The sequence below is a fragment of the Crocodylus porosus genome, unplaced genomic scaffold (assembly GCF_001723895.1).
Source record: "Crocodylus porosus isolate Cpor-Errol unplaced genomic scaffold, CroPor_comp1, whole genome shotgun sequence".
Classification (NCBI taxonomy): Eukaryota; Metazoa; Chordata; order Crocodylia; family Crocodylidae; genus Crocodylus; species Crocodylus porosus.
In genome coordinates this window covers 13,745,540-13,758,591 of record NW_017728951.1, presented here as the reverse complement: position 1 = coordinate 13,758,591, position 13,052 = coordinate 13,745,540, and the positions used below count along the sequence as shown (strand labels likewise).

Below are 13,052 nucleotides of genomic sequence, written 5' to 3'. Positions count from 1 at the left end.
GATACATTACATATCTTGCCTGATAGCAAAGAGAGATGCAGGGGCAGTTATTTCACTATTACACTGTTCTTTTCCCATTAAAGAGACTCTCATGGCTTTGGTTTAACCAGTAAAGCACGAATGCATTTGGTTTCTACTGCATTTAATCCTCTTGACAATGGATGCAATGGGGACAAAAATAGACTCTGCAGCCATGCCAGTAATACATAAAAATTCAGTCCATTTATTGAACACAAATTAATGCCATAATCAGCTTGTACATGAGAACTAAAAACATTGCATTCAACTAAAAAGGAGTTATTTAGCATTAAGATTTTTCTTACCTGTATATTTGTTCATAGGAGATAGGGATGTAGTCACCAGGACTCTGAGTTAAAAGCTGATCTATGGCACTGTCCAACTTTGGCCAATATGTGCTCTTATAATCTTCAATTGTTATAACATTCATTACTAGAAAGAAAAGATAAGTCTGTTTACTTTACTTTTAGATAAAGAAAAAATCAATTGTCAGTAGCTTAAGATCATAGTTAAACTGGTCAGATGATTTAACAGTTTCACTTCAGTATTTGCATAGTCCCAAGCAATATCCAAGCATTTCTGCACTGAAATGAGAAAATGCCATCTCAGCAGCTCTCTGAATATCAGGGTAAAATGAAGAGAGACATCACAGTGCCTTGATAAGGAGAGACCAGAATTAAAGATGCCATCAGAGCAGATTAAAAAAAACAGTTTGGTGGGCACGACAGTTTCTTATTATGCACCCTATCAGCTCATGCGTGGAAGAAATATATAAACAAACCATCTTGGAGGATGCCAGCAACTCCTGTAGCCACAGGATCCATAGATATTACACAGCTACAACTTAGCCTCTCCAGGCAAGAGCTACAAAATGTATCAAAGTATCTCACTTCTCAGGCCTCAGTTCTCCCTCTATACAAGACATAATAATAATAATACACTTTTCCCTTGCAGGGGTCCCGGGGGGACGGAACACATTAAAAACAGCAACATATTCTACTAGACCAACCGAATAGCTGGAAAAATTCTTCTCTGCAGCTTTAGGGCACAGGTGCCCATCTGCAGAAATAGGGAGAGTCCCTATGCCTGAAGAAGGGTGCCTGACCCTGAAAGTTTGCAAAGAACAATTATTCCAATTATTCTGTTGTCTAATAAAATAGATCACATTTACCCAAATAACCTTTTCTGCCTACATCCCTAGATCAACACAGCTATAACCAACACCCCCTAAAGACAGAGGCATGGTTGCCATTACAATAATATACAGTGGATCTGAATTATTCCACCTTTGTTTGTAGTGTCCGCTCCTCCGCACACGCTTCATTTACCTACAAACAGAACAGCCTCCAGTGTGAGACTGTGTACGTGGTTAACTAAACGTGGCTTAGTTCCAAAGATCAGCCACTCTACAATGGCTAATACCTCCCCCCTCAAAGACAGAAGGCATTACTCTGGTAAGACCACTTTGCTGGCCATCCATTCCTCTCCTCCCCAACTTATATTTAGTAAACAAAACTAAAAGTACTTCCATGTTAATTCATGTCCCAATAGCCACAAGTATCTGACCTGAAATATTTGATTAGGAAAAAAAAGTAAGTGCGGTACACTTAATGTGGTTTAAATGTTATACTCAAATTCAAAGCTTTATGTGGAAAGAAATGATTTTTATAGGAATACTTGTAAAAATGTAAAGACAATACACAATAGTATGTACTTCCCTTACATTGTTTGTTTAAATTTAAGGAAAAAACCCAAAAGCATTGAAAACTGTTGACACACTAATTTTAGCACACCCAAAGACCTGTGCATGATATGCTGTGCTTTGGTTTTGATTTGACCTGCAGAACCAATTAGATGAATTCATAACCTGAGTTTTTATCTGGATAATTATGTGAGTGTATTTACAAATCCATAAAACATATTTGCACTCTCTGACACACTTCCTAGGGATAATCACCTGGAAAACATTAATTACAACTTTGAAACTACCAAGCTCACCTAATATTGTATTAGCATCCATTCATTGTTACTAATGAATTTTATGAAACAACACATTTTTAGAAATGGAAAATTTTCCCACAGAAAAATTAAGCACTGGAAAATTTTCCGCCCCACATCTCTCTGTTTGAATGACAAAATACAAAAAACAGTCCTCCATGTAAAGGTCCAGTACATGCTTCCTTTTACAACTTCTAGTTCTGAATCAAAAGAGCTGTCTGATGGTAATATTACTGCCATACCACCAGTTCAGCTGGGCAAAACTAAACATTTGTTCACATGTGTTGAAACAGCAGAACCTGGATCATTCATATCCAGTTCATTTGCAACTCAATTCTTAGCAGGTGGCCAAATTAAGAATAAGTCACTTGCTTGTCTACTGTGTCACTTCCCTGATTAACTGGAGCTCACAAATGGTCCTGTACATCTGAGTTCCTGAGGGAACTGGTACCCTTTGAAGCACAAGCCAGAGCCAACATACAAAGCACCTTCGTTGTTTGCTGTTGCTACACGTACGCACCTCCAGTTAGCTGACAAACCTTTATCTTTGCAAGAGGCAAAGAACCTGACCTGTAAAGAGTTCTACTGCGTGAGTTATATTCACTACCACGGGAAAATTATGAAAAATGAAAAAAAAAGTGACGAAGTAGCAGCAACCTGCAGATCTAACTGGCACAGGACAAAGGAAGGACAAAGAAAGTTTTTTGTTAATAAACCTGCAGTAGAAGCAAGAAGTGCAATGTACTGGTGGACTCATATCTGTAGGTTTAAAGCTGTGATGATAATTCTACTTTGAAAGCTATTACAAGCACTATTTCTGTCATTCAGAAGTAAAACACACTTGTTCCAACAATTCATCTATGAACTAAACCAACCAAAATCTTTGTGTATTGAAGCATCTAAGGACTACTCGCTGCTCAATCACCAATAGCTTTATTCTTACAAATCAAACCCAAAAATTAATCTGGAGTTTGAAAAACCTTCTTGTTTTAATTGTATCCTTCCTTCACCCCCGCGCACACACTGCACACAGCTGAATAATATGAATAACCACTGGGGGTGCACTGATAGAGATTTTGGGGGCTGATACAGATGGCCAATTTTTAACGTGGCATATTGGCTGATACTACCAATCTGATGGCCAATACAGAGTTCAGCAGCTTGGACTGGTAAGTGTTGTGGGGAAAGGGGTGGGGGGAGGGAAGGGGCATATCAAGGCCCCTGCAGCAAGGGAGAGAGGGAGTGGGGTTGGGGCAGGCACTGCCCAGCTGGAACAGGCACAGGACAGCGATATAAGCAGCTTGTCTGGAGTGGGGGACCCCACAGGGAGTGGTGGGAGAGCTCCCACCAATTCACGCACCCTGGGAGGGCATGGGGGCTGCTAACTGCCTGTTTCACACACACACACACGCACACAATAAAAAGGGATAATCAGCACTGACAAACAGCAGCTAGTCATATGATTACTAATCACTCAACATGACTATGTTCAAACAAGTAGTAGAAAACAAGGGAATAAAAGGATTTTAGTAAGCCAATATATTTCTAATTCAAATCAAACATTTGAAAAGCAGGAAGATAAAAGGAACTCCTATTTTTCCTTTAAAAAAAAAAATATTAAAAACGTTATTCAGGGTCTCCAAGGTAAAGTGTGCCATCGAATTACATTTCTCTACTAAAGCAAAAGAGCTGAACACTGATGATATTGCTGGGTAACCAATGCCATGGTCACAGCTGAAATCACCCAGTCCTGTCTGAGGTCTACCAGCGTCACTAGGAAGCTGAGATCATTCATCATGTCAAAAATAAATTTGAAGTTGATAAGAAAGCTGCAAGCTTTTTATGGAAACAACTTTGGCCCAGCACAAAGTGATAATTAAAAAAAAGAAAATGAAAAAAAGAAAAGAGAAGAGATTGAAGATTGCCAGAAATGCACTCTTCCAGACAACTTTAAATTAACAGTCTGATCATTATATCAAGCAAGAGCAGTGGAGGAAAGTTTAAACAAACACTGATATTAACTAAAGACAGTAACATGAAAAGTGACCCAATGCTGGTTTACAGGTATCCATATAAGAAGAAACATGGGCCTATTGCTGTTATTAAATCTATAACCAAAAAGAAAAACAGCAGATTGTTGCATCCAAATTGTTCAGGATTACTATACAAATAAAGGGTGAGAAAAGATTATGGCATTTGCCCAGACAACAAAAAATCATGAAGCCAAGAATGTCAACAGAATGAATAAATCCAAACTTCTGACAGGGCGGATTTGTTTTAAATCAAATTGATTTATATCACGATTTAAATCACTGGTCAGGAAGCCTCGATTTAATTATTGCTTTCTATGAAAAGTACATTCTTGTTGTTTAATATCCTTTATTCATTTAACTTCTTGAAACTGCATTTTCAGAGAAACTTGCAGAGACAAAAGGGCTGGCTGATGGGTGGGTAAATCAGGTCTGTTAGCTCATCTCCATATACTGCTGTTAACAGAGCCGACCCTAGGGGTGCGCGGCCAGACCGAGTAGTGGCAACCTCAGCACATGCCTGTACGGCACTGTCTGCAGGGGCTCTTCGAAGTGCAGGGCCCAGGGCAGTCACCCCAATTCAGGACTCCCCCACCAGGGACAGCTCTGGCTGTTAACAAGAATGTTCTCTCTGGAGACAACAAACTCTCCCTATGCCTGAAAAAGGGAATTTATGCCCAAAAGCTTGCAAAGAACAATTTTTACAACTATTTAGTTGGTCTAATAAAAGATATCACATCTACTCAAAGAACCTTGCCTACCTATGATCTCTGGAGATACAAACCCACAAGGTTGAGAACTGAAATTAAGCATCACAGAGATGCTTAATATGATCTTCTAGGCTGGGGTGGACTAACTACAGCCTGCGGGCCAGATCTGGTTCACAGCAGGTCCCTCATCCCCTGGCCCAGGCACAGTCCAGCCATGGCACACCCTGCTCCCCCTGACCACACAGTGGGGCTGGGGTGGCTCCACAGCTAACCATTTTCATTGTCTTCCATACAGCACACACAAACCTTACGGAAAATGTAGTAAGATACCTAATGCAAGCCTAAAGCAATGAGGAAGCTTACGTTCTTAAACAGCTTTCCTATCAGTTCAAAAAAAAGCCTTCCACTCTTGCCAACACCCTAATGACTGAGCAGTCAGCTGTGTTACTAGATACAGGAAGAGGTAGCTGGAACAAGTCATACTTTGGGCAATAATTGAGTATGGCTAAAAGAATTCCACCTTGATTTGCACTGCCTCACAGGTAACATCATACAAACATACACTACCCAGGTACAGCTGGGACATGAGATTTTTGGCCAATGAGTTTTTTTTTTTAAAAAAAAAAAAGCTACTCTAGTTTTCTGCTACAGTCTATAGTCTAATTTACTTAGGATAAATAAATATTTTTTCTTTTCACAAGTGTTCTAAGACCCTCTTCTCTCTATCATGCTCCATATAAAGACTCTGCCTCTAAGAAACGCAGTTTTTCATGAAATATCTATTTACCATGCTGGTGTTTTAAAAAAAGGAAATACAGAAAGTTAAAAGGCTCTCCTGTGACTTTTACCCCGAATGTGTTAGCATGATGCAGCAGTTACAGATCCGCTTTGCGGTTGAATTTATTTCACCATTTCCCTATTCTGTACTCAGAAGGAGTTAGCAAAAGTAAAATGCAAGCCCTTTTTCTATTCAAGTGAAATGCATATAAGAACTGGTCTAAACTTGACACACAGCAGTATTCCTGACACCTGTGTGTGCTGTCTGAACTACACAAGGACTTAAATTGAGCAAATTCAATGAACGTCCTCTGCAAAGAGGGCAAAACTCAAAGTGCATACAGTTTACAACCACATGGGGTGTGCAAAATGGAGTTTGAATCTACATCTTCCGCCAATAAGCAGGCCGTAATCAGCAATGTAGACAATTCATTAAGAATTTAGGTTAGATGAGTATAAATTTCTAATGGCTTACAGTTATTTATTTGGGGAGTTATCACTCAGATTATACCACAGAACTCCTTCAAAATATTTTCAAAGCATCAGAAGGATCATATGAAATGCATTAACAAGCCTAATTTTAATCCAGGGTGGGCAATTATTTTCACTCGAGGGCTGCTTAACAAGTTTTGGCAAGCTGTTGCAAGGCTAGCCCCACCCCTTAACTGGTGCCCCACCCCCTGGTCACAATCTTGGGACCAGAAGTCCTACCCTCTAACCCCTGACCTTTGACATGGGATGTCCCTCCTCTTGCCCCCGCCCCCCCAAAGTACTCCTTTTGAGAAGGGGGTTTGCCATCTTGGAACCAGAAAAAAAAGCCAAATCATTATATACTAAAAATCAAACACTGACAATAGCATATTTTAATGTTATTTTTAAAAATATTTTTGTCCTGATTTGTGTGCGTTTTGTTGTGTATATAGATGTGATCGTATAATAGCTCAAAATGAAGTCTTACTCTTGTATATTGTGGGGGGAGCACCCTCACCAGACCCAACGCTTCCTAGTGTAGCCACCCAGAGCCTGCGCCAGGTTGCCCTGCACTACTCCATGTCACTGCCACCTCTGGGCTGCCCAGCACAGTGGCAGCACAGAGTAGACACAGGGCAGCCCAGCATGGCACGGGCTCCAGACGACTATGCCAGGAAGCGCCAGCAGCAGCAGAGGGTCACTTCCCCCCCTGCACTGAGCAGCAGCTTCTGCCCTGCACTGCGACATGTTAAAAGTATCAACTTTTTTTCTCTAGACCACAAGATGAGTCACTCCAAACAAAGGTCTTCCTCCCACTCAGATAGGGTTGGTACTGATTTATTTAATAGATTTTATATGTGGCTAAATTTTAAGAAGGACTAAATTACTGCTAGCGGTTATTACTACTAGTTTCTGTGTTACAGCAATAACGTGATAAAAGAACTGTAGAACAGATGCATTGCTTTCCCTTCCTTGATCTCAGCCTTTGGGCTCAGACCAAGTGTGCAGTTCCTTGCATTCCTTTACATGCATCTGGGCCTACCACAATACACCCCCAACCCCGCCCCCCCCAGGTGTATTATGTTCCAATGGATGCGAAGCCACCTTCCCAACTCTAACCAGACTGTCCCACACACTCCTTTCCCTTTCAAGAGCCCATGTTTTCCAATTGTAGCAGGCAAAGGTACATCCCCCCTAACAAACTAACTCCTGTTTCTTAAGCGTGGTCTCCAAAAGCGGCTCCACGCCCAACTGGGGACTGTCCCAGCGTGCCCCCCTCCACGCCCAACTGGAGACTATCCCAGCGCGCCCCCTTCCACCAATACCAGCACACCTCTCCACATCCAACCAGGGGCTATACTGGCATGCCCCCCCCCTGCCCAAACGGGGACTGGCACATCCCCCAAACCCAATCAGGGACTACCCCAGCACGCCCCCTCCATGCCCAAACAGGGACTATACCAGCGCACCCGCCCAAACCCAAACAGGGACTACCCCGGCGCGCTGGGCTCCCTCCAGAAAGGCCGACCCGACCCGACCCGCTCTTCCAGTTTCCAACCTGCCTCCAAGCCGGCACCCGGCAGCACAAGCCGAGCCCGAGCCCGGGCCCGGCGGGGCGGAGGAGGCGTGGCAGCGGGGCAGGGTTGTCTGCGGGGCCTTGCGGCCCGCAGGGCAGGGCAGGCGGCGGGGCGCACCCGGGGCAGAGGCACTCACGGAACTTGGAGGCGGACGTGTTGATGCTGATGGCGGCAGCGGCGCCCGCCTTGGAGGCCGCGTCGCAGGCCTTGAGCAGCCCGTTGGACTCGGGCAGCAGGGGCAGCGCGGGCTCCGCGGCGGGCGACGAAGCCAGGCCCGGGCCCAGCGCCTGCCGGTAGCCGCCCGCCGTCGCGGCCTCCCAGTTGTTGTGGTTCTGGTCGTCCATCATGGCCTCATAGCTGCTGCTGCTGCCCCCCTCCTCCTCCATGCTCTCCTCCTCCATCCCGCCGCGGGCTGAGGGGGGGGGCTACAGCCGACGGCCCATGCCAGGCGTCACATCTCCGGGCCGCCGGCTCCCGGCGCAGGGCAAGGCAGGGCTTCAGCCGCAAAGCAGCACCGCCACCGCGACACCTCGCGACATCCCGCCGAGAGGCACGACGGGAAACATAGTTGTTTGCCAAAGGCGTGGCGGGGAGGAAGAGGTCAGCGATCACGTGGCGCACGGCGTTGTGACGCAGCACGTAAAGGGGTAACGCTCAGGAGACAGACATTTCGCAATAGGTTATGAAGAAGAGGGATTGGCTCCTGCTGATGTGGGGGCGTGGTCAGAGACTGAGGGGCGGTTTCCTACCTTGGGACCCCCTCACAGCCCTGCCTGGGCCTGGGGAGCAGCCATGCTGCCAGGGGCCCCAGCTGTCAGCCCCTCTGCCCCCCTCCAGGTTTTAAGGCAGACCAGGTTATCTGCATGAATGTGATATCGTTTATTAGACCGACTTAAATAGTTGGGGAAAAAAAATTAAGTAAGCTTTTGGGTTTAAAAACCCTTCGTCAGGCTGAGGAAGTCACTGCAGTTGGTGCACATTCTTCCTGGGTGCAATGAATAGCAAGGAAGCGAGGCTGGTCTGTGGGCAAGACAGGCAGTCAAAGATGTAAACTGAGGAGTCAGTAGGTGAGAGACAGGCTGCGAGGCAGGGGGCAGGGAGAGAAAAGGGGGATGAATGAAGCAGGTAAACAGTGGAGAGGCACCTGGGAAGTCAGACGTTTGTTTATAATGTGTCATAAATCCAATGTCTATATTTAGTCTGTTGTTTTTTCATAACCAGGAGGTTGATGAAGTGAAGTTCGTGGGCTCGTCTGTGAAAAGTGTTTTGTAAATTTTCTTTGAGGATCAGAACTGAGAGATTGGAGAGAGAGTGGTTTTCTGGTGAGAAATGTGCCCCCACAGGTAATTGAGTATTGTTGTCTTCGATAGAGTTCACTGTGGTGCACAGTTGTTGTTTGGTTTCTCCTATGTATTTTCCATCAGGGCATTGTATGAGATGTATTACCTGAATCCTGTCAAGGCACCATGGGTGGGGAGCCAGGCCTCCTAGTGCCTGCCAGCTACCTCCTTCCACCACTGGGTACTTAACTGCCTTAAAGCCCCAGCTCCTGGAGTCCTGGGACTCGAGCAGGTGTCAGCTTGTTGTTTGGTTTTATTTTGCTTAAGTAAATGTCTGGCTCAAATACTGGAAATAAAAATACTGCTGCTCAAATCCTATCACATGCTGTTCCACTAATTAATTTGACTATGTGATGATATAAAGCCTTGCACCCAAGTTACCTAAGAAACCATTTTTATCAGCGTGTCACCTTATATGTGGCATAATGGTTTGGCTCTTGGTTTTTTCCTTCAGCACCGGCAGAAGGGGAATCACAAAAGCTCCTTGGCTCCTAACAACAGCATTTGCTGCAGGGCTTATACATAAAATACAGCATTTCTAACCCACGACATAATATTCAGAGCTGAGACAAGCAGCAATGATTCTTACCCAACTTAGAAGTGGCTAAATATAGACCTTTTGAGTTATGTAAGTGTACATTCGAAAGGGTTTTTCTCTTCTACAGCTGAAAATTACATGCAAGTTTATTACATGCTCTTTTTTGGTTCGAAAGCAAAAAACATCTGAAAACTAGCTGCTATGTGTTTATGCCACACAAAATTATGTTGCACCAATGCAAATATTATATTTGCATAAGTGAATAGTGATTCCATGTCTGTTTGCAAAATAGTGTATGTAACCATATATTCAGTAAAAACTGCCACAAGAGAACATTCTCATTGTGATATCTGAGCAACTACACATTCAGCTCCCCAAACAGTGAAAGAAACACCTCAGTACATAATAACCCATGAACAAGAACAGTTCTGGGGCTGTTCCAGGTGCATCACGTAAGTAATGCACACATACATATTTATAACTATGAAATGTTTCTTTTCTAAAAGGTAGACTATCAAATCCAGCTTTGAATTCCTTGCCTCTTTTCAGAATGTGGCATAACCTTAAGTTATTTCATATCAGGAATGGTTATAAGAGAAGCAATTGCATTTGGTTTCATATTGACTGTTGACAATTTTGTTCATGCATTTTTTCCACTGTAAGAAGTCTGCATGGAGAACTTGAAAATACGACTTTGATAAGAGTAAGTAGGGATGAAGAAGAAAGGTGTTAGGCTATAGGATAAACAGACAAATGATTCTATGTTGAAAACATGAGCGGATTACAAATTTGTTCAATATAGTGATCGACAAGGAAATTATTTGAGAGCATAAAATACAATTGAAAGCCTGACTGTAAACCAATGTGAATGATCTTGATTTGAAGTTAAGAGGATTAAAAGAGTGTAAATAATTCAAGTCCCAGGGGCTGCATTTAGAGATTATTTTCTTACAATTTATACATGTATCCACTCGGGGGAGTGCTTTCCATTTGGTATTCCTTTTAATGTGCATTTTTGTTCATTCACTCTTCCTTGATCATGATGTCAGCTTTCTACCCGGTAGACAGAGTAGGAGATAAGTATTCAGGAAACCAAATACAGCCAAACAAGGATGATAGAAGGAGACCTGGGAACTCTGCTGTCCCAAGAGCTACTAAGTCCCTTCCTAAATTTATGGAAAGAAAAATCTGAATACATGTTAGAAGTTCAGCACCTGCTTGGATACCACATTATGTTAACTCAACAATGCTTCTCTCTCATATAGATTTGTTATTAGTGGCAAATTAATGTGTCAGAAGTCTAAAGAGTCTATACATTTATCTGAATTATATTGTTAATTTTATACAAACGAAACTACAGCCCCTGCTCATGCCTATACACATAATATTACTATATCTAAGCTGTCTTTCCATTTCCTTTCAGCATTAGTTTCCTATCCAATTTTTATTCATCTTTTGTCAGACTATTACAGAACAATGCCAGTCATCATACTGAGATCATGTTATGCCTCTCCCTTAGCTCAAAATAGCTTGAATGTCGCTTTAGCTGTAGGTTGGAACATTTTTGATGCATAGAGGGCTCCTTGGATGACACAGAAGCATTACAGGAATATGGTGGCCATTGCAGAGTGTGGCTGAAGGACAGTGAGAGAGGCTGAGTTTCATTCACCTGCAATTCTACCAACGTCATACACACCATCACTCGCTCAGAGTACCCCTCTGCTGTCTACATTGGACCAACTGGGCAATGCCTACATGACAAAATGAAGGAAGGCCAATCTGACGTACAGAAAGATACACAGGCCTAGGCAGAATACTTTAACCTCCTAGATATTATATTGCTGACCTGACTATTGCAGTTTTCAGGCAGCAAACCTTTAAAAACCAATTTGAACAGGACATTGCAGAGCAAGAAATCATCCACAGGATGATTGTGTTAAGTACAGTGAGCAGACATGGAAGACAGCATGCAACGTGCATCGTGGAGACCAACTGGCAGCTTCGGGAATGGGGTCTCGGCAGGCTTTGGCTTCCTGCTAGCCGACACCAACCCAGACGTAGTGGGGATCACTGAAACGTGGTGGGACCCAACACGTGACTGGGCGGTGAATATCAAGGGCTATGGGCTGTACAGGAGGGATAGGACAGGGAGGAAAGGTGGGGGTGTGGCGCTCTACATTAAGGAGGAATACGTCAATTAGCAAAGAATCAGAGACGGGGCACTCTGAAGTGCTCTGGGTTAGAATACGAAGTAGTCATGGCGAAAGTGACTTAACAGTGAGGGTCTACTACAGACCACCCAACCAAGGGGAAGAGCTAGACCAGGAATTCTTAAGTCAGCTTACGGAGGTAAGGAAGTCAAAGGATGTGGTCATCATGGGGGACCTGAACTTTCCAGACATCTGCTGGAAAGAGCTGTAAGCCAGATCTGACTGCTCACGTAGGTTCCTAGCCCAAATGCAGGACCTCCATCTAACCCAGGAGGTGCACAGCCCCACCAGGGGAGATGCCTTGTTGGACCTGGTGCTGGCCACAGGTGACGACCTGGTGAGGGGGCTGAGGGGGCTCGACCACCTGGGCAACAGCAATCATCACCCGCTGGAATTCACCGTCCAGCGCAAGGTGGTAAAGGGCTACAGCAAGGCAGCAGCCCTAGATTTCAGGAGGGCGGACTTCAATGAGCTAAGGAGAATAGTTGGGGAAGCACTGAAGTCCCGGAGGGGAGGGGAGCCAGGTGTCCAAGAAGAGTGGTCACTTCTTAAGGAGACAATCCTCCAAGCCCAAAGGGAGGTAATCACAGCACGGAACAAAGGGGGCAGGAGGGCACAAAAGCCCCTATGGCTCACAAAAAGCATCCGGGAATGTGTCCTAGCTAAAAGGGAGGTGCATACCCAATGGACAGAAGGGGCCATCACCAGGGAGGACTATACTGCAGTTGCTCAGGGATGCAGGGGGACAGTCAGGAACACCAAGGTAGAGATGGAACTGGGACTAGCTTCCTGGATCAAGGGCAACAAGAAGTCCTTTTTTAAATACATGGGCAAAAAGAAGGTTCCGGGTAATGTGGGGCCCCAGCAGGACACACTAGGAAATTTGGTCGTCACACCAGATGACAAAGCCAACATATTTAACGATTTCTTTGCCTGCATTTTCCTGAGCAGGGACTGGAACAGTCACCGCCCCCTGTGGGCCCCCCCTTAGACCCCAGGGGAGGTGCATCTAGGCCAAGAGTTAGTGAGGAACTAGTGAGGAAACTTCTGGAAGGACTGGATGTATTCAGATCAGCTGGTCCAGACGATCTCCACCCTAGAGTACTGAGGGAACTGACTGAGGTCATTGCGGGACCCCTGGCACAGCTTTACGAGCACTTGTGGTGCTCTGGTGTGGTGCCAGAGGACTGGAAGAGGGCCATTGTGGTTCCCATCTTCAAAAAGGGGAGGAAGGAGGACCTGGGAAACTACAGACCACTTAGTCTTACCTCAATCCTGGGCATGTTTTTCGAGAAAATGATTCTGGCACATGTCCACGAGGGGCCAGCAGGGGAGATTTATGCTTAGGGGCAATCAGTACGGGTTCATTAGCAGCAGGTCCTG

At 44.6% G+C, this 13,052-nt stretch overlaps 1 protein-coding gene and 1 long non-coding RNA gene across 3 annotated transcripts in view; one reads left to right on the top strand and one right to left on the bottom strand.

Annotated features, from left to right (window-relative positions):
* CACUL1 (CDK2 associated cullin domain 1) overlaps positions 1-8,126 on the bottom strand; it is a 79,499-nt gene extending 71,373 nt beyond the window's left edge. Inside the window, exons 1-2 of one of the 2 annotated variants that reach the window (XM_019556103.1) lie at positions 7,718-8,126; positions 324-450 (exon numbers count right to left, since the gene is read on the bottom strand). In XM_019556103.1, coding sequence (XP_019411648.1) covers positions 324-450; positions 7,718-7,982 — 392 coding nt within the window. In that variant the 5' untranslated portion in view covers positions 7,983-8,126. The remainder of the gene's footprint in view (positions 1-323; positions 451-7,717) is intronic. The other variant, XM_019556101.1, reaches the window with a different exon arrangement.
* A 740-nt stretch (positions 8,127-8,866) lies between these two features.
* Positions 8,867-13,052, top strand: part of LOC109324283 — a 24,339-nt gene continuing 20,153 nt past the window's right edge. Inside the window, exon 1 of the long non-coding RNA XR_002104896.1 lies at positions 8,867-8,903. This is a non-coding gene — a long non-coding RNA (uncharacterized LOC109324283). The remainder of the gene's footprint in view (positions 8,904-13,052) is intronic.